The sequence below is a fragment of the Lotus japonicus genome, chromosome 2, assembly GCF_012489685.1.
Source record: "Lotus japonicus ecotype B-129 chromosome 2, LjGifu_v1.2".
NCBI lineage: Eukaryota > Viridiplantae > Streptophyta > Magnoliopsida > Fabales > Fabaceae > Lotus > Lotus japonicus.
The window spans coordinates 86,362,474-86,384,164 of NC_080042.1; the positions used below are offsets into that span (position 1 = coordinate 86,362,474).

Genomic DNA, 21,691 nt, shown 5'->3' on the forward strand with positions numbered 1-21,691 from the left:
CGTCTCATACTCATTAATATTTCCACACAAAAATTAGTATTTCAATACCGAATATCTAATATTTTAATTTCTTGACATCTTTTTGAAGTTATTTACAATTTTCTCATTAATTAGGATCTTTTTAGTTTTTAACCCGTTCAAAACTCATGTAATATTAACTTGGAGTGCGTTCTTTCCATTTGTAACAAAAAAAAAAACTTGGAGTGCGTTGACATGGTTATTTATTTCTTGGTTCATTAAAAAGTGAGTCGAGTTATTTGTGTTGATGATGAGCATTTATTCTTTGTTAATCATTAATTATTTTAATCGAAATTAATTGAACATTTTGGTTGTAGGTATGCATCAAAATGTAAGATAACACGCTATGCGAAGGCTGCACTAATGCTGCATACTAAGAATATTCGAGATGTTGCATGGCGAGTCAGGTGGATGAAGGTAATAATTAATTGAGCTATCTTTTTATTTTACTGTTCAAATAGGTCAAGCACGAATTACATTTTGAAAACATAAATTTGAAATATAAAAAAATACACGTTTACATTTTACTTGAATTTTTTTGTAGGAAAAATGTTCTCAAAATCTTGCAAACAAGTCGTCTCACTTTGCTCCTCAACGCCCCAATATTGTTTCCGTCCATGCTCCAACAAATGTGATGATAGGAAATCTTGATGAAGCCATGTCTCACAAAGGTTTTGTTCAATTCCTTCCAAAAAGATATAAATTAATTAAAATTTTGATGTTTTGATTATGGATATATGTCTCATGTATATTATATTTGCATGTCTCATTTTAGATGTTCAAGCATCTGCTTTGAACTCTCAACCCAGGATGAGTGAGATATTGGAACTAAATGGACATTCCTTGAGTCAAGCCTCTCCAATTGGTCATGAACTTCAATATCCTGTGCATAATGCACACACCTTGAGTCAAGTCTCTCCAAATGATTATGAACGCCAATTGTATCCGGTGCAAAATGCACATACCTTGAGTCAAGTCCCTCTCAAGTATCATGAACTTCAGCGGTTTCCTGTGCAAAATGCACATACCTTGAGTCAAGTCCCTCCCAATTATTATGATCTTCAGCGGTTTTCTGAGCAAAATGAACATACCTTGAGTCAAGTCTCTCCAAATCTTCCCGTGGTTGATCGTGAGGCGGATATGATAAACAATCATGATGACATATCTAACCGCCAAGGTTTGGTTCCTTTCATAGTTAAAATTTTTGGATGTTTGTATTCATGATTTATCTGTCGTAATTACCCATTTATTCTTACCTTATTTGGATATCTCATTTGTTTACATGTCTCTTTTATAGATGTTCAAGCATCTGATCTTTTGAACTCCGAACCCACGAGTACTGAGCTATTGGTGGAGAAAACTGCACAAACTGCCTTGAATGAAGTCTCTTTTGATCCAAATGATCTTTCGTGGTTTCCTGAGTTGGAGGATTTTACAACGGAAAAAGTCTTTCCAAGTTTTCCTCGATTCGATGAGCTGGATATGTATATGATCAATCATGAATACGAAGACCAAGGTTGGTTCCTTTCACAGTTAAATATTTCAATTTGGTTTTTGTATTAATTCATGATTTATCTCTCTTAATTACCCATTTTTACTTTTCAATATCTCATTTAATTATTTACATGTCTCTTTCAGATCTTCAAGATTTGGTTCCTTTGCCATTCCCCTTTGAATCCAGACGTGAGTCCCCGGAGCCAAATGCACAGGCCTTGTGCCAAGCCTCTCCAAATCTTGCTCCTAATATTCAAGTGAGTTCAATAACCTATTGCGTATATAAAATACAATTTCTAAATCGATCATGTTATTCATTGATTCATATGTGAGTTAGTGCATCATGCAATTTTTTCTAATCTATATTCTCTCCTTAGTCTTTTCCCATTTTGCTTCCATGTCCTTTATATTATTCAATCAATCAATCAAATTTTGTATTAATTAATCAAGCAATTTATTCATTCAACATGTTATTTGTGTGAGGAGGATGAATGTAAACTATATTTTACATTTTGCAAACATCAAAACTTTATATTCATATCCATGTTAACTAGAGCTCAGCTAGATTGATGTTTATGAATTTTTTTTTAGGGAGAAGCTTCTCAACTTGCAAATGAGTCATTACCTCACTCTACTGCCGAACCAAGTGGTCTACCGTTGACTTCACCAATATTGACTTTTAAAGACTTTTATGATGATTTACCAATAGTGACTTTTGAAGACTTTTATGATGATTTGTGAGCTCTAGTTTCACCAACAACTTCTAACGAAATTGATGAAATGATCTATAAACTTTTATAGAGAGGAACAATGTGACATGTGATTTTGGCTCGTAGCAACTTCCTTAGTATGTTAGATTTGCTTAGTTTTGCTGTTATTTTGTTAGTTTTGATACATGAGATTTTGTTATGTTTTTCTTCATAAATCCTAAGTGTTATGTTGTTACTACGGTATTCCTCCGTCATAAGTGAGGCCCTTAATAAAAGTTTGGAGGTTCCGTCCTCCTTTAAACAAATTCTAAACACTTTAATTTATTTACCTTATATTTTGGTCTTTTATTGTATTGTGCTCGTACCCATTTTTTGTTCAAATTCTACCCTGTTCAATACAAAGTATAGAGCGGCTTGAATTGAAATTATATGGGGATTGTTGTTTCATAATATCTCTTAACATACTCTTCGATCCTTGCTATATTGGTATTCGGCATGCTGACTTATTCAACTTTGAAATCGTTTTTTTATAATCTTGAAATCATTTAAATAGGCTTATTGAAGCTTATTTAATATTTTTCTAATAGAGAAGCTCCAATAAGCCTATATCCAAACCGGTTTTTTTTGGTACTTTAAGCATCAACCTCTTGGCTGAATTGGCAGTCTGCCCGTCTTTGACTCATCGAACTCCAATAACTGTGCAAGTACACTCTGCTGCTGTATCCTTACCATCTTTACCAGCTTCTTAAAATCACACAACCATGTCTTGAATAATTTCCAATATAGAAGGCAGCTATTGCCTTCCTTTTCTTTAAGTACACCACTGGAATTTGATTCTAAAACACGGATACATTAATATAAACATCTGCTTATTAGCTTCAGCTATTACTCCATATAGGATAAATCAATATAAATATAGTAAATATACTTTCTTGTTAGTGGTGCCAAAGGTGATGTCAATTAATGCTATATACGATGTAAATTTGGTCTATTGTCAATGGTTCCATGTATTGCACTAGCCACTATGAGTGACCAATTTCATGCCTCTAGCTGCTACAAAACTTGCACAACAATAAGTGGCACTAAATCATTTCTTGATGGGGCATGAAGTTTTACACAGAAAATAAATCAAATTCATTATTTCCATCATACATGGTATATATAACAAAACATGAAGCATTGAACACCATAAAATTCATGGATTAACACTAATACGAGAACAGAGAAATGGAGAAATTAAGCAATGAAATGAAACTAACCTGTTTGACTTCACCATTCCCCATATACAATGAGCAGCCAAAATCCGATTACAGCAGATACAATATGTTTTTGAAATGTATCAAGTCCAACAAAATATCATAGAAAAGAGAAGTCCCTTAGGGCCTTACACCATCTATTGCTAACACAACAAATTCATCCTTTTTAGTATGGTGGTGAAATGAGACAACTTGAACAACAAGCAGTCCAAAGTCCTTAAGACCTGGGAAATCAGAGTTGAGCACCCAAAACTCAAATGTAAACTAAAAGTCTAGACAACCCATTGAAGGGTTAAAAGTGCTCGAACAAATTGATGACTGAAAAATATTTAAGATGGTGGATTTGAACCAAATAGTTGAAAAACTGAAAAGTTATGCATATTTGTGGATGAGGCTAAAGCGGAGCTAAAAGCGATTGTGGTAGGCCGCATAATCTCTTATTATTATTTTCAGCACTTACAATGTGTATCCTATAGAGTGTTCAAAAGGTTTTTATTCTACAAATTAATCTCATATGTTCATTGTGTTCTGGTGATACAGGGAAGTAATTTTGATAATGCTGATTTTCACTTGCCAGGATAGATAAATGAGACTCGATTCTCTACTTTGAAATCTAGTTTGGGTAAGAGAATTACAACCCAGCACCATCCTTAATTTTTTGAAGTAATGTGTTGTCAGGACTCACGATCATAATTTTCTTTGTACCTTTAAGGCTTTAACCACTGGCATTTCCTGAAACAATTCACAATTCTTAAATTTATAATTATTCCTTTTTTATGTTTTCTTGTTTTGAAATTTATATTTTTTTCTCTTTTATTAAGTTTACCTTCAGGTGAAAGCCCCACTATATGATGGCAGTGGCACTATAATAGTTTACATCCATATTTTTTATATGGGCAGATGAGTGGCACTATGTTGGTAACTTAGGCTTTCTTATCCCTTAAATTTTTAGTTTCCAGTGTCTTCTTTTCGTTAAATTTTTTTTTGGTAAGCGTCTTATTTTGGTTCAATACTAGCTTTCAAAGGATTTTTGGAGCCTGGATATTTCCTGTTTCTTGTCTCCAATTTTGTTGGCACTTATTTTACTTAATTTGTGACGGGATTATTCCGTCACTGATTTACTTTTTAGTAACCACTCTTTTCTTTTCCATTCTCTTTCTCTCAATCAAACAACAAATCACTTCATTTTTTTTTTCATATATTCATGCCACTCATATTTTTTCTCTAAATATGTTTGCTTTCGACTTGCTCTAAATATCTATTAAAATGCCTACTTCAAAATAAGTCTATTTCTTAAAAAAGAAAATATTTATACTAACTATACTAGTGTTTTTTTTACTCGTGCGTTGCACGGGGAATATGTCTATTGTATTTGATACATCGATCATATTTTAAATTATAAAAAAATTTAAGATACTAAGAATGTAAGAACAATCATAATGAAGCATATGATATACACACATTAATCATGGAAAAAAAAGAATGTGTCTATTATATTTGATACATCGATCAATATTTTAAATTATAAAAAATTTAACATACTAAGAATGTAAGAACAATTATAATAAAGCAGATGATAAACACATATTAATCATGGGAAAAAAAAAGAATGTGATAGTAGCACAAATTAGGGTTGTGAAAGATAAATCATAAAATATGGCATCATTTTGTTTATTTGAAGTAATCCAAGTTTGAGCCAATATTGCAGGGTACCTACAAAATTTATGAAATATATCAGACTTTGTACAAAATTTACGAACCTTAAACCGACAAAAATAATTTTGCATAGATTTCAAATTGGCAAACATAGATTTCTTTTGGTAATAAATTTTAGGTGCAGAAATTTCTCCTCTCCATTTATAACTGGATGCATTCGGTTGGTATCCCATTTGATTTTATTTGAAATTTAACATAATATCAATCAATTGGTTTAGAATATAATGATTGTTTAAAAAAATATAATGATACTTTTTATATAAAACAATATCTCACGTAACGTATACATAAAGAAATATCTAAATTTAAAAAGAAGATTTTAATATTTTATGAAAAAGTTTCTCATATTTAAAATTTTTAAATTAGCCAACATAGATTTGTTTTGGTAATAAATTTTTAGTGCAAAAATTTCTCCGCTTCATTTATAACTAAATGCATTTGGTTGGTATCTCATTTGATTTTATTTGTAATTTAACACAATATCAATCAATTAGTTTAGAATATAATGATTGTTTAAAAAAATATAATAATACTTTTTATATAAAACAATATCTCACGTTACATATGCATAAAGAAATCTCTAATGTTAAAAAGAAGATTTTAAAATTTTCAGCGTAACACGTGTCAAAATAGGAGAAGGATTTACTTATACATAGGTGGCAACACCTTGAAACATCATTACAGCAAACATTGATCTTTGCATGCTCTTTTTTGCCACCATTTATCAAGAAGTGTGGTCCCTTAGAGCTGTATAGTAACCACCAACTGTGTTTATAATAACTCATTTTATACTATCATTGGTGTAGAACTCATGCTCCTTTTCTTGCAAATCCATCACAGATCATCAATCATCGTCATGCTTCTTTGGTAGTTGGGAGCATCAATGTCTTTCTTTTACTCTACATCATTGGGAATGATCTTAAATTGTGCAAGATGATGCATTTGTTATAGAAAAAAAAATACAAAACCAAATTGCAAACCAAGCAAGAGCTTACATTGCACAAGTGAGATGGACAAAACAGATTAAGAGGAACAATGAAATAATGTTTAGGTAGTGGAAAACAATTGAATTACCAAAAAAAAAGGTGAGCAGCAGACATGCAAGTTCATAAAATCCGGATAAGAGTTAATAATCTTTTTATACTAAGCAATCAGAATGTGTGAAAGCTATAATAAATTTCTTCCCTTACCTAAGATTGGGATGAGAAGTGATGTCCATAGAGCTCAGCAAAGTCCCTATCCTCATTATATGAACCCAGAACTGTTCATTCTGCCACTAATCTTATATACTAACTCCATTCCACTTCAGATCAAGAATTGCAGTAACAAAATGGAGACGAAAAGGAGAATGAACCACATGTTGGAAAATTTACTTATTTGCATCATATTCATAATTCATAATTCTAAGATCCAAAATCAACACAAATCAGTAGCTATAAATTTCACTCTTTTCTATTACATTTTTACCCTCACCTTCAGCAATTAATGGCCCGTACCCTTTTTGGGCCAAGCCCACACGAAGTTAGGCATTAGTATAACTTTTAATTCAGGATTAACTATTTGCCTTCTAAGATAATTTACTAACTAGCTTTAGATATATGCATAGATTGCCGTCCACTCCCAACCAAACTATATTTCACTTCTCCTCTATCTCGTGTCTTTGGCCCTTGCACTGTTTGCTTCTTCTTATTGATGGATTAATTTTAGATATGATGATATAAGTTTCAATGAAAATTTGTAAACAACTTAAAATAAAAGAGTTCTTTAATATACAAAAGACTGAAGATTTAGAAAACAGCAAAACAAGCTTCCGCAGCGACCAGAATAATTTAATTGGAATCAAGTCGAGTATACAATAAATAAAGCATGGACATATAGCAACGGCATGCATCCAATTTTATTATAATTTGTAATTCATGTACCATTCAGTTTTTTATGTTTACTCATACTCAAGTACTCAACCCATTACTATATAAGCTTATCAGAACAATTCATGTATTCATCCCAACTTTGCACATTGCTTCTGAAAATACTACCTTTCTTTAATTTGGCATAACAACAATGGAACTTCCTATTCCAAACCTTTGCTTTACCCTTTTCTTCTTCTTATTTCTTGCAACAACCAACGCAAGCTTATTCCGAGAATACATAGGAGCAGAGAACAATGTCAAATTTTCAGATGTTCCTATTAACCAAGATGTCGAATTTCACTTCATTCTCTCCTTTGCTATTGACTATGACACATCATCATCTCCTTCTCCCACAAATGGAAAATTCAACGTTTTTTGGGAAACAGAAAACCTAACCCCAACCCAAGTTTCTTCCATCAAGAGCAAGAACTCAAATGTCAAAGTAGCCATGAGTCTTGGAGGAGATAGTGTTGAAGGTGGCTCTGCTTACTTTGATCCATCTTCAGGTAAGGGTAAAATGGGTAGAAATTTTTTCCTTAATAGAATAGTACTCAAAAGTTATTTTTTCACCCATAAAAAGTTTATATTGCCTCTCTTAACCAATTACTTATTTTTATTTCATATTAAACTTTCGCTCCTCTTACCCATGTTTCTGATCTTGTCCCTGATCATCAGCTGATTCTTGGGTTTCTAACGCCGTTTCTTCGCTTACAAACATAATCAAGGAGTACAACTTGGACGGAATCGACATTGACTATGAGCATTTCAAAACAGACCCTGAAACATTTGCTGATTGCATAGGGAGGGTAATCAAGACTCTTAAAGCCAATGGGGTTATCTCTTTTGCTTCAATTGCTCCATTTGATGATGATCAGGTTCAGAGTCATTACATGGCCTTGTGGAAGAGTTATGGGAACCTCATTGATTATGTTAATTTCCAATTCTATGCATATGACAAGGGTACTAGTGTGGATCAGTTTATTGATTACTTCAACAAGCAAAGTGCAAATTACAATGGTGGGAAGGTGTTGGTGAGTTTCATTAGTGATGGGAGTGGTGGGTTGTCACCAAATGATGGATTCTTCACGGCATGTCATAGGCTGAAGAGTCAGCAAAAGCTTGATGGTATCTTTGTGTGGTCTGCTGATGATTCTATGGGAAATGGTTTCCCCTATGAGAAGCAATCACAAGCCCTTTTGGCTATACCGTAGTAAATTAAGAAAAAAAGTATATGTCAAGAACAATTATAATGTATTGATACTTATCAGACTTGATATTATGTAAATATATATATATACATACATGAATTTCATGCGCATTTTAATTTGGCTTATGATGTGTTTGTGAATTGAGTTTTGAATTATGAAAATGTCCAATTTCCTAATTTTAAAAGGGCCACCACTACTAAAGATATCAATAGGAAAAATGTCCAATTTCCAAATGAAACATGCAACAAGAATCAATAGGCCAGCACCTAAAAAAAAGAATCAATAGGTAAAAATGTAGTGTCCATTGATCATCTGTTCTCAACAAATTATAGCAAAAGGGTAAGAGATGTGCGATATATGGATTGAAGTGGGGAATGTCCAGCAATTAAATCTTGGAAGGTATAATTTATTTTTTTAATATGAAAATAAAATATTAAATGTGAAATTGCCAATTCCATTTTGTGGAAAAGGAGAGAAAGCATCTTAGCCGTCCATCAACATATGCCTCCCAACTTGTCACTCCGCATCACCAAAAGGAAGATCGTGACCGTCCATTATCGTATCCTTTCAAAAACTTAATACTATAATGGATAAAAAAGATTGCCATGTCACCGATCCTCGTGAAATCCCAGTAGCCAATAAGAATTCAAAAACCTTTTTATATATAAATCACTGAAAGCTCCATCATTTCTCACAGTTACACCCGCTTTTGAATTTCGATTTCAATTTCAATTCGAATTTGAAACCCTAAATTCCTTCAATTTCCCAATTCGCGATGGCACCCAAGGCAGCAGCAGAGAAGAAGCCCGCGGCAGAGAAGAAGCCCGCTGAGGAGAAGAAGTCGACGGCGGCCGAGAAGGCTCCACCGGCGGAGAAGAAGCCCAAGGCCGGGAAGAAGCTTCCAAAGGAGGGCGCAAGCGCCGCCGGAGACAAGAAGAAGAAGAGGAGCAAGAAGAACGTGGAGACATACAAGATCTACATCTTCAAGGTGCTGAAGCAGGTTCACCCAGACATCGGTATCTCCAGCAAGGCCATGGGGATCATGAACAGTTTCATCAACGACATCTTCGAGAAGCTCGCTCAGGAATCTTCCAGGCTCGCTCGCTACAACAAGAAGCCCACCATCACTTCCATGGAGATCCAGACCGCGGTCAGGCTCGTGCTGCCCGGAGAATTGGCCAAGCATGCTGTCTCGGAGGGTACCAAGTCTGTCACCAAGTTTACCAGTTCTTGAACTGAGGAAGAGGGTTATGTAGTAATGGATAGAGGATTAATGTAAAATATTAAATTGGATGGTAGATTAATTTGACATTGAAAATTTACTATTGAAGCATTTTGTATCTACTGCATGATGTAGTGTGAGTTTTATGTAAACATTTCAGTTCAGTACTAGGAATTCTAAGGATTGTGTCTTTGATATGATGGAGTTTTTTCTTAATAGAACTATATGTTTTAATATTGAAAGGCTTGCTTGTGAAATTTTTATACACACTTTATTAGAAGTATTACTAGTCACCAACAAAGCAAGTTAAACTTATGAGCTATGACAATACATGTTTCAATCTTGGAAAATGTTTTTGTTAGGAAGGATATGTAATCATTTTTCGAACATTCGAACGAATGTTGACATCCATCAAAGATAAAACCCCGCCTATATGGAGTGGAGGAAGATTAGGTAGGCAAGTTGGAAAGTTGTCGCCCCTCTTTGATTTTGCATGCCCCTATTTTAGAGCTAAAGGGACATAAGTAGGGGTGGCAATATGGGTTGGTGGGCCGGGTTGGGCCCAACCCACCATTAACCCGTCGAAATGCGGGTTGGGTTGGGCTAGCCCACTTTTGGTATTTGGGTTCAAAGTCTCAACCCAACCCATATTTTGACGGGAAAACGGGTTGGCGGGCTAGCCCACTTAGAAAATGTAGTGAAATAAAAAAAGAAATGCAATGAGAAATTTTAAGCAATCTTTCACTTTTTATATGTTGACACATGAAAAAAGTATAATTATACTTGTTCTTTATCTTTAAATGTTATGGGTTCAACTAGAAAGTCTCACCAATAGCAATAACAAAAAAATATTTATCATATGTGGTTATTAAAAGTTGTAAAACTGTAACCTCACTAGCAACAAGAGTTTACTTTAGCCAATAATAGTCAATCAACAGTTATAAAATATAATGTCGAGTAGTCATGAAAGTTTTAGACAAAACATAACCTACGAATAAGAGCAACAACTTATATAGGTGAATCCATTGAAGGGAGTTTTCAAAATATATATATTTTTTTTAATTTAGGTCTGTCGTATTATATGCGCACCTTAAAATAATCTACTGAAAGAATAAAAATAAAAAGAAATTTTAAAAATTTCAAAAAAAAAAGTGAAAAACGGGTTGGCGGGCTAACACAACCCAACCCGTCATTAACCCGCCAAAATACGGGTTGGGTTGGGTTGACCCACTTTTAAATTTGGGTTCAAAATCCCAACCCAACCCGTCAAAAAAGGTGGGTCAAACGGGCTGGCCCAGCGGGCCAAGCCCATTTTGCCACCCCTAGACATAAGCACTTCACTCGTTAGGGGATGAGATTCATTCACTTGCAATGTTTATCTGTGCTTTGCATTTATGATATTTGATTCTTATCTGTTAGCTATTACTAAGTCGTAAAAACCCTGCATTCTTATTTCACACCGTCTAGGTACTTCCATAAATAAGGGAAGAATTCAACAATTGACTAAAATATACAAAAAAATCTTTAGTAGCAATAATCTCGATTCGTGTATGATAAAGACAATAACAACATTTATATACTTAAGTTAAAAAAAAAAATACGTTGATATTCTTTTTGTATTTCTCTTGTTACATCGTATCATATATCATATTTTTTTATCTTTTCCCATATCTTGATATAATTATTTGGTAAATTTACACCAAAGAAAGTGGTTCATCAATCTTTATTATAGCACCCCAAATGAAGTGGTTCAACAAACTGTGGACAGACCAAGTCACAAATGGGAAGCTGATTGTTGATGTGTGGAAAACTGGAGTCAGAGCTGTTGCTGATGAGAAAGAGATAGTGAGAAGAGAAACAATTAAGCATTGCATAAAGGAAATTATTGACACTGAAAAGAGAAATGAAATAAAGAGCAATGCCATCAAATGGATGAATCTGGCCAAGGATTCTCTTGCTGAGGGAGGAAGATCTGATAAAAATATTGCAGAGTTTGTTGCTGCACTGGATCACTTTTGATATAGATTAGTGTACATAGAGCGTAGCTGCCGTAGCATACATACTACATGCGGCAAATTTGGTTTGACTCTTCAATCGGAGTTATATATGGTGAGTTGAATATACAAAAGACTGAACATAAAGTCTTAATTATGTTTGTGGTGCTAATGTGTTCATATGTTTCATCAAATGTGTTTAAATTAGTTGATATGTTAAGATTAAATTAAGATTAACCTTCTATGAATCATAAGGCACGTCAATAGAAAATTCCAAATCCTACTATAACGTTTAGAATCAAAATTTCAAAAACTGAATTATTTTGTAAATAAAGTTATTTATTTAGAAAATTATAAAATTTATTTTAATTTGATTTGAATTTATAATTTTAGCTTTCTCTGGTAATTAGCATCATGTTCACCTTTCTAGGTTCTAACCATAGAAGGAATTAAGGGAGCATCGTGCTACTTTGAACTTTTTGCAGAATTATCGACAAAACCAAAAGGAAAATTAAAGGGGGGAAAGAAAACAAAATAGTGGGAGGCTCTCTTCTACTGGAAAAAAAAACATCAAAACAAACTTCAACTAAAGACTAAAATAACTTATTAGAACGAATGTCCAATAAAATAAAGGATGAACACATAGCAACGGCATGCATCAATTTTTATTATATTTGCAAATTCATCTACCATCCAATTTTATATGTTACATTAATCCTCTATCCTTCACTATATAAGCCTATCATAACAGTTCATCCATTCATCACAACTTGGAGCATTGCTTTTGAACAGGGCCGGCCTTGGGCATGTGCAAGCAGGCCCACAGCCCAGGGCCTCCAAAAAGAAGGGGCCCCAAAAAAAAATTTGTGAGATATATTTCTAAAATATATAAATTATTAATGTTCGAAAATATTCTAATATAGTGATCTAGTTCAATGGAAAAGCACTATGCTCTGGAACCTGTACGAGACGCGAGCTGCATGGCCAGTAGATGCGTTGCCAAGCGAACCAACACATTGCTAGTTAATAATTCCGGACATTAATTCTATATAGCGGTTTTTTAAGAGCTTAATTAGCATTGGAATGTGAAAGGTTTCCTTGGGTTCTTCTATCTAATTTACTAGATAAGTGGATATTAATTGGTGAACCAATTAACTCTGAAAATGCTTAATGGGTTAGCATTGATAGCAATTGAGAATAATATGTTGGAGAATATACAATATGAAAATTGATTGAAAGTTTTGCTTCAAAAAATGCTAGGAGAGAGGCTTTTTTTAAGTAGTTAAATTTTTTTTTGGATTATATTGACTAGAATATGACATTTTGTTTATGTTAGTCACATATTTTTGAAGTTGTTGATGTTATTTATAATTTAAATAGATAATGTTTTTTTTTTAAATTATTGAGGGTCCATTTTTATTATTTGTCCAGGGCCTCCAAAATGTCGGGACCGGCCCTGCTTTTGAAAGTACTACCCCTCTCTTTAGCATAGCATCAATGGAGCTTCCAATTCCAAATCTTTGCTTTACCCTTTTCTTCTTCTTATTTCTTGCATCAACCAATGCAAGCTTATTCCGTGAATACATAGGAGCAGAGAATAATGTCAAATTTTCAGATGTCCCTATTAACCAAGATGTCCAATTTCACTTCATTCTCTCCTTCGCTATCGACTATGACACATCATCATCCCCTTCTCCCACCAATGGAAAATTCAACGTCTTCTGGGAAACAGATAATCTAACCCCAACCCAAGTTTCTTCTATCAAGAGCAAGAACTCAAATGTTAAAGTAGCCATGAGTCTTGGAGGAGACAGTGTTGGAGGAGGCTCTGCTTACTTTGATCCATCTTCAGGTAAGGGTGGAATGGGTAGAATTTTTTTCTTTAATATAATAGTACTAAAAAAAGTTGTTTTTTAACCCATAAATTTTCTATATTGTCTCTTTCAACCATTGACGGTTATTTTTAGTTAATGTTAAATTTCCGCTCCTCTTACCCAGTTTTTTTGGTTTTGTCCCTGATCATCAGCTGATTCTTGGGTTTCCAACGCTGTTTCTTCGCTCACAAACATAATTAAGGAGTACAACTTGGACGGAATCGACATTGACTATGAGCATTTCAAAACAGACCCTGAAACATTTGCTGATTGCATAGGGAGGGTAATCAAGACTCTTAAAGCCAATGGGGTTATCTCTTTTGCTTCAATTGCTCCATTTGATGATGATCAGGTTCAGAGTCATTACATGGCCTTGTGGAAGAGTTATGGGAACCTCATTGATTATGTTAATTTCCAATTCTATGCATATGACAAGGGTACTAGTGTGGATCAGTTTATTGTTTACTTCAACAAGCAAAGTGCAAATTACAATGGTGGGAAGGTGTTGGTGAGTTTCATTAGTGATGGGAGTGGTGGGTTGTCACCAAATGATGGATTCTTCACGGCATGCCATAGGCTGAAGAGTCAGCAAAAGCTTGATGGTATCTTTGTGTGGTCTGCTGATGATTCTATGGGAAACGGTTTCCCCTATGAGAAGCAATCCCAAGCTCTTTTGGCTATACCGTAGTATATTAAGAAAAAAAATGTATGTTAAAAAACAATTTTAATGTATTGTTATCAGATTTTATATTATGTGATATTTACATGTATTATATGTGTATACTAAACTCATTCTATTATACATACTTGTCCATTTTTGCTTCGGCTTACTAATTTTTTTTAATTTTTAAAATTGTTACAATTTAGTCCCTGAGGCCCTTTTATTCTACTTAAAACTTTTGAATTCTATTTTTCTTGGTGCAATCTTTATAAATTAACTTGATTAAATCATATCTACTCAGGACACACCAACCAAAATATATAATTTTACCTAATTTTCATTATTATTTTTTTTACTTTTATACTTAAATTTTATGTTATATCTTTCTATCTTAAACCTCCAAAATGAACATAAAATGAAGATTAACTTAAATGATTTTTTTGTATATTAAAATTGATAAATAGACCAAACTTGATTATTTTAAAAATATAATAAGGGATCAAAATCATACAAAATTCAAACTACAAAGACCAAAAGTTCAACTAAACCTAAAATAAATGTTTAAGAGGGTCATCCACTTACTACTTAGTGTAGGTACTCATAGGCATAGTTATGAAGTTTATCACAGTTGTCGGTGGTGAATACATTGGTATAAAAATTGCCTAGCACCTAACTAGTAACAAAGTGCAATTTTAAATATAAGAAATTAGGTTAGATATTTATAGATTTTTTTTTTGAAAAATTTATTTTTAGATTGATGATTAGTTTTTTCTTATGGCCAGCTGTTACTAATATAAAGTGATAGTTATTGATACTATACCATTTACCAATCTATCTATCTATCTATCTATCTATCTATAAACTATATAAAGGGAGAGTTTTTTGAGCCTTAAGGTCAATTTTGTAATTCAATCATTCAATACACTACAATCTAATTATTAGTATGGACATTTTAGTAAAAGTATACATTATTTCGTAAAGAATCAATGACAGCCGTACATCCTGAATCAAATTTTCCTTCAGCCCTTTCCCCTTTCTTTCTTATGGTTTTTTCGTTCCCAAACAGTCTTCCGTTATGTTTTCGCTTCGCTTCCTTTGTAATTGCCCGTTTCTCATTAGGCAAATAGGGGGCGGGGGCCGCACACACACTAGAACCAGATAAAGGGGAAAATAATCGATGAAGGAAAAAGCGAGTGAGGTTCACCTTCTCTCTCTGGCTGGGGATGGAGTCGCCATTCGCAATTGAGGGTTAGGGATCGAGGTGCACAAGAGGGAGATGAGGGATCAGAAAGGGTATCAACATCTCACCTGCGGATCATTTTAGGTGAGCCTGTGAGGAAGAAGCGATTGATGATTTTGGGAAGAAAGAGACAGTTGTTGCAGCGTCGTTTTTGTCTTCCGCTCAGGTTAGGTTACAAATCAGTTGTTGTTGTTCTTTTCCTTCACTATCATTGCATGTTCTGTTCTCTGCATTCAGTTTTGACACACAATTTCCATTTCTAAATTGTGAACAGGGATCAGAATTCTCATCGTTCTTTTCTGTTCCCCGTAAGTACTCACTGCTAATTGAACTTTACTTTTTGATATGTATTATAGATTGGTTGTTGGTGCCTCTGTATTATTGTTTGGGCCTTAGAAGGAAATACCTCATTAGAACATTGGTTGTTGGCTTTATCATCTGTTTTTGGATGCAGAGTTGATTTTTTTGTGGTCATTTGATTTTGTTTATGTGGAGTTTATGTTGTAGTTTTCCTCCTCATTTAGGGATATTAATGATTTATACAGGGTGCTATTATTGATTGAATATCTGTTACTGATTCTGTTTAAGATCTTCCTTGCTTCAATCTTTCAATATGACTTCTGAGTATGATTTATGAAATGTGTGAGAAGCTAAGCAGTAGTTCTTCTTTTTCACTTTGACCAAATTCTATCTCCTTAGATGCAGCTCCTCATAATTTCTGGGTACCCTGCACAAGAGCTAAGCAAAACACATCTCTAAAAGTGAGATCAATTTCTTCCTGCTTTCATTGGCATTATTGCAGCTTTGGTTGACATTACTTCTTGAAAATGGTATTTACTTCTTCCTCACCCCGTTCATAGGATTTTCCTGCTATATGTGAAGAAGTTGAACTGAATTTGTGTTTTTTGTGCTTCGCTCACTTCCTCCATTCGGATTGACAGTTCACTGTGGCGCCTCAATTTGAAGAGGCAACCCCTCAGCGTATTTGCTTCGGCGCTCATTTCGTCCATTCAAAGGCGCTCATTTTCACCTTCGTTGTTGGCCCACTTCATTGGTTGTGTTTGGGAATGTTGGTTTCGTGATGGTTATAGTGAGGGGTCATTCATTCACTTTTTCCTTTGAACCCCTTTTCATCTGATCATTTCATCATTTCTTCCTTTACGGGATGATTATAACCATTCAAGAATCTATGATCATGCCAAATAAAAATGGACATAAATTTGTATGTTATGGCTGCACATTAAACGCCCTTATCTTTTTCTTTGACCACAATCAAGTCTGAATCAGTTGTTGGTGAGATACATATTCCTTAACTTTTATTTGATAGGATATTGTGGTATATATGCACTTCATGGTTTCTGACTTTCTGATCTATTTTTTTACTTTCTCTTCCCCTATATGGTATATCTCATATTTTCTTGCTTTGGCTTTAGAAGTTTTTTACTTTAAACATATAGAGCTTTAAATTTGAATGAGCATGAACAAATAAGGATAGTACTGGGTTGGGGTAACTTTTTACGTCATTATGGAAATGCATCTATAACAAGTAATAGTATCTTAACTTTTTTATAACAAATAGAACCATTACTGTATGGCTGCAGAGATATCATTTATGTTAGAGCTAATCTATTGAATAAAGAGATTCTGATGATATGCATGATGATATGCATGTCATAGGCAAAATCATAACCTCCATTTTCTTCACTCTTTTTTTTGTCAAGCATTTGCTTCTTTCTTTAACTGAACAAATTGATGCTAATAGCTGCACATTACATGCCCTTCTCTACAATGTGAATCGACACACAACAAATCTGCATCGCAGGAGCTATTTGGATTTAAGAAACTACTCATGATTTATGACACTCTTTAGCCACTAATAAATGGATAATATGATTTCATAATCCATGTGTCTTACACTACTTTATTTTTCTATCATTGAGTGTGATTGGAAGATGAAAAAAAGAGGTGTGAATAAAAGTGTAGTCGGAATGACTATACGAGCGCAGAGGTAAGTGAGTCATGGTTGCAAAAATAGTATGTGAGCAAAATTTATTCAAGTGCACACATGTTCCTCATTCAAAGCACCCTTACTCTCACTTAAACATCAGTTAGAACCTTCCGTTCTATGCCTTATTTCTGCAATTTAAGTTTGCTTTTCTTTCATGGCTGTAATTTAAGTTTGCTTTTCTTTCATGGCTGTAATTTAAGTTTGTTTTTCTGACTTGACCACTGATTCTTCTCAATATTTTGTTTCAGGCTCCATTCTTAGCAGTTGGGCCTTTCTTCACTTTTGTCGTATTCTGTTCCGGTGAGAACCTTTTAATTTCACCTTCTTTCTTCCTTTTTGCCTGGCTTCTTTGTTCTACATTCAGTCTTCACCGTCATTTCTTCGCTGCATTTGTTCTCAGGTGGAGATGTTTATCACGATCATCATCTTAGTCATAAATCTTCATTGAATGTAAGTCTTATACATTCTTGGTTCATATTTGATTATTCGTTAATATATGGATTAGCAAAATGATAGCTTTTGATATATTCCATTTATCTATTTTGTTGCCATTTCATGTGACTCAAAAGTGTGATATTTATAGTTTTGGAATGCTATTGTTTGAAATTATAGATAGGAGAAGGAACCATGATACTAATCTTCTAGAAAGTTAAGTATAGTTTCAAAGGTGGGGTTGGGAAAAAATTGATTTTGGACAATTTGAAGAGTTGGGAATAGTTTGTAGGAATGCAGAAAAATATGATATAGTAGAGAGAATGAGTAAGGTAGCTATTTTGGGTGTTCTGTACAAGTCAGTGTTAACTATTTTTCTTCTCTATTTGTGGCTATTCAATACACAAGCTGATTTAGTTTTGAATGCATATATTGACAGGAGTGGGAAAGGCCTAAGTCAGGTGGTACAACTCCTATTGAAGAGGACAACGAGGGGGAAGAGAAGCAAGAGGAAGAAGAAGAAAAGGATGATTTTGAGAAGCAGGACAACGATAGTGTCGTAAATGAATTTTCTTTGTTTCTTCAACTTTCTTGATAAGTTGTTTCCAAGTATTGCTTGCTATACTTAATTTACGGGTATGCTATGAACATCGTGTTATTGCATCAGAAAGTTTGAGCTTTCTTAATTTGTATAGCCACCATTACAATGTATCAAAAATAAAGGTGGATGTTTTAACATTAAACTTTATAAGAATGAAAAAAATATTCACCAAAATAAAATGGTTAGTATCAGATGGTATTCCAAAGGTTAATATCACCTAGGATTTTTTTATTTAGTGTTTAGTGAAAATAATTACAGAGTAAATAAAAATTAATTTTAATTATTGAACTTCATAAGTCATGGAAAATGAAAATTATTTAATATTTATAAAATATTTTAATTAATATTAATATTAACCTTAAACAATTAAAGGAATTTTTTGTGTGTGCCAAAGGTAGGGGTTTAAACATTAAATTTGATATGAATGCAAAATAAATGTTGGACTAATCCTTCTAGCTTCACGAAATTTATAGTTAATACTCCCTCATGTCATTTTTATAAGAAACTCAATGATATAATCACACAACCCAAAGAAACTAATAGTTCTTATAAAATAAATCACTATGCTTAATTATAATGATGTTTTTTTCCTTTTTACAAAAACAATCACGTTAATTACCCTAAATGATGACAATACCTATTGGGTGCTTGCAATTTCCCTTCAAATTTTTGCATGGGGAATAGATCTCTTTGCATTAAAATTGATTATTTGACATTATTTAATAAGAATGTTTCTTATAAAAAGGATCAAAAAAAAAAAACTCAAAAGTGTTCCTTATAAAAAGGACCGGAGGGAGTATTAGTTACATATCAAATACAATAAGTTAATATCAGTAATAGAATTACATTGGTCATGATGAATTATTTTAATTTTCTATTATATATATTATTTAATATTAATATTAATCTAAAACAATTTAATATCAGTTACAAAATTTCATAAGACATCATAAATTATTTCAGTTTTATGTAATAAATTAATTAATATTAATACTAATATTTAAAAAAACTAATACTATCATTTATGGAATTCCTTGATAAATTATATTTGGATTTATATAATATATTAATTAATATTTATAATAATCTTCAGCAATTCAAGGTTGTGATTTTACCATTAAATTTGATAAAAATGTCAACTTACACTTACAAATAATCCTTTGACCTACACTAAATTTCTTATTATTAGAGTTTAATTAATATTAGTAATAAATCAAATAAAAATAAAATCATATACGAAATATATTTTTTTGAAAACAAAAGAATCTTACTGAATAAAAGAGAGCCCCATGAGAACAACCCTCTCACGGAGTAAAAAAATACCCAAAAGATAACCATGCTACTAAGTGAAACACCCCTTGGATGATCGAGCAAAGAAAGAGCCACATTAAAACCTTTTCTAGGAAAAACCCAATGGGAAAAACCCTAGAGAAGAAAAAAGAGTACACAAATCTTTAGCCAACCAATGTTCCAATACAAAAAAACCAAAGGATCGGAGAATAACATCCAAACAAAAACCCAATAGACAAAAAAACCAAGAAGCAAACTAGACTCGAGCTTTCCAATCCCCAGTAGCAATGCAAGTTAACTGCCAGACTTGTGTGAGAGCAACAAACATAACTAAACAGTTACTAGCCAATATTTTTAATCTTGAAAAATGTGATATTAATCTTTAGATATTAAAGTTTGGGATTTTTAAATAAAATATGATATGAATTCGACATTAAAATTTCTACTAACCCTTTGCCTCCACTTAGTTTTTTTTTTACTATTTAGTTACTATTTACACATCAAATAAAAGTCAAATATCAGTTACGAAATTCCATAAGACATAATAAATTTTCTTGGGAATTATAATATCAGTTACAAAATTTGACAGAACATGAAAAATTATTATCAAATTTATATATATAAATAAATATTGATATTTTTCAAATTTATAAATTATGTAAATCAATTTTGATATTAATCTTTAGATATTAAAGTTTGGGATTTTTAAATAAAATATGATATGAATTCGACATTAAAATTTCTACTAACCCTTCGCCTCCACTTAGTTTTTTGTTTACTATTTATTTACTATTTACACATCAAATAAAAATCAAATATCAGTTACGAAATTCCATAAGACATGATAAATTTTCTTGGGAATTATAATATCAGTTACGGAATTTCACAGGACATGAAAAATTATTATCAAATTTTTATATATAAATAAATATTAATATTATTCTTTAGCAATTAATTTCGAAATTTCATATTAAATTTGATATGAATCCCATAATAAACCTTTTAGTGACCTTTTCGCTTACACTTATATATTTTATTGGTGTTTAGTTGATATTATTTAAACACCAATTAAAAAGTTTAATATCAGTTACGGAAATTCATAGGACATGCTTGATAATTTTATTAGGATTATAGAATATAATAAGTAATATTATTATTAATCTTTAAAATGTTAATATCATTTACAAAATTCCATAGGTCATGGTAAATTATTTTAGATTTATAAAATATATAAATATTAAACTAAGGAAAAGATGTGTATTGTGATTATGATTTTATTAAATGGTTGAATCAAATTATACTAATGAGAACTTTATCATGATTTTCTTTGAACAAAATTTGTTAATTCATTCAAAAATTCTTTTGCTGCCCATAATTATTTTGTTACAATAAAAAGAGTTGTAACTTTCTTGCTCCATGTAGTTAACGTATGGGAAAATTAAATTAATAAATATGAAACAAATCGAAATATATTTATCCCATTATACTAATTATTGTCTATTTTTTTCTTATATTTCGGGAAAGCCAACGAGTCAATCAAAACGTCAAGTTTCATTCTCAATATAACAATCATTGTATTTGTAAAAATATATTAGTATAATCATTACTTACTCAATGTCTTTTATTAGCTCATATATAAAATTTCATATCACTAAAATAAACAATTAAATTTTTATTTAAAAGACCAAATTAAATAGTTCAACATTAAATAAACGTAAAAAACACAAATTGGTATAATTATCACGCTACTAAAAAATAAATACAAACACATATGACACACACAAAAAACATTTAAAATTTAAGTTAACTTACATCTAATTTTTTTTTTAATTCTTAACTTTGTTTTTATAAACCTGATAAAGATAACAATAATCTATTAAATTTTAACTCAGTAAACATAAATAATACCCCGTGCAAGCACGGGTAACAAAACAATTGTTTTCCTCTATAAGAAACTAAATTAAATAGTGCAACATTAAAGACAAATCCTAAGAATACATAAAATGGTTGTGCTTCTACAAAATAAAAACAAACAAATTCTCGACCGAAAAAATTTA

At 32.3% G+C, this 21,691-nt stretch overlaps 3 protein-coding genes and 1 long non-coding RNA gene across 4 annotated transcripts; all 4 read left to right on the top strand.

Moving 5' to 3' along the window:
• Positions 1–7,185: 7,185 nt before the first annotated feature.
• On the top strand, positions 7,186–8,435 carry LOC130735798 (chitinase 2-like). Its single transcript, XM_057587692.1, has 2 exons — positions 7,186–7,610; positions 7,780–8,435. Exons 1-2 carry the CDS (start codon positions 7,256–7,258, stop codon positions 8,313–8,315), a joined length of 891 nt encoding a protein of 296 aa, XP_057443675.1. The 5' UTR covers positions 7,186–7,255; the 3' UTR covers positions 8,316–8,435.
• Positions 8,436–8,993: 558 nt separating this feature from the next.
• LOC130740475 (probable histone H2B.1) lies at positions 8,994–9,776 on the top strand. The gene has a single exon (XM_057593107.1). It carries the CDS (start codon positions 9,088–9,090, stop codon positions 9,544–9,546), a length of 459 nt encoding a protein of 152 aa, XP_057449090.1. The 5' UTR covers positions 8,994–9,087; the 3' UTR covers positions 9,547–9,776.
• Positions 9,777–13,025: 3,249 nt separating this feature from the next.
• Positions 13,026–14,100, top strand: LOC130737174 (chitinase 2-like). The gene is made up of 2 exons (XM_057588936.1): positions 13,026–13,380; positions 13,555–14,100. Exons 1-2 carry the CDS (start codon positions 13,026–13,028, stop codon positions 14,088–14,090), a joined length of 891 nt encoding a protein of 296 aa, XP_057444919.1. The 3' UTR covers positions 14,091–14,100.
• Positions 14,101–15,194: 1,094 nt separating this feature from the next.
• On the top strand, positions 15,195–16,127 carry LOC130735799 (uncharacterized). Its single transcript, XR_009018567.1, has 3 exons — positions 15,195–15,469; positions 15,578–15,611; positions 16,003–16,127. It is a non-coding gene; the product is annotated as an uncharacterized LOC130735799 (long non-coding RNA).
• Positions 16,128–21,691: the final 5,564 nt, after the last annotated feature.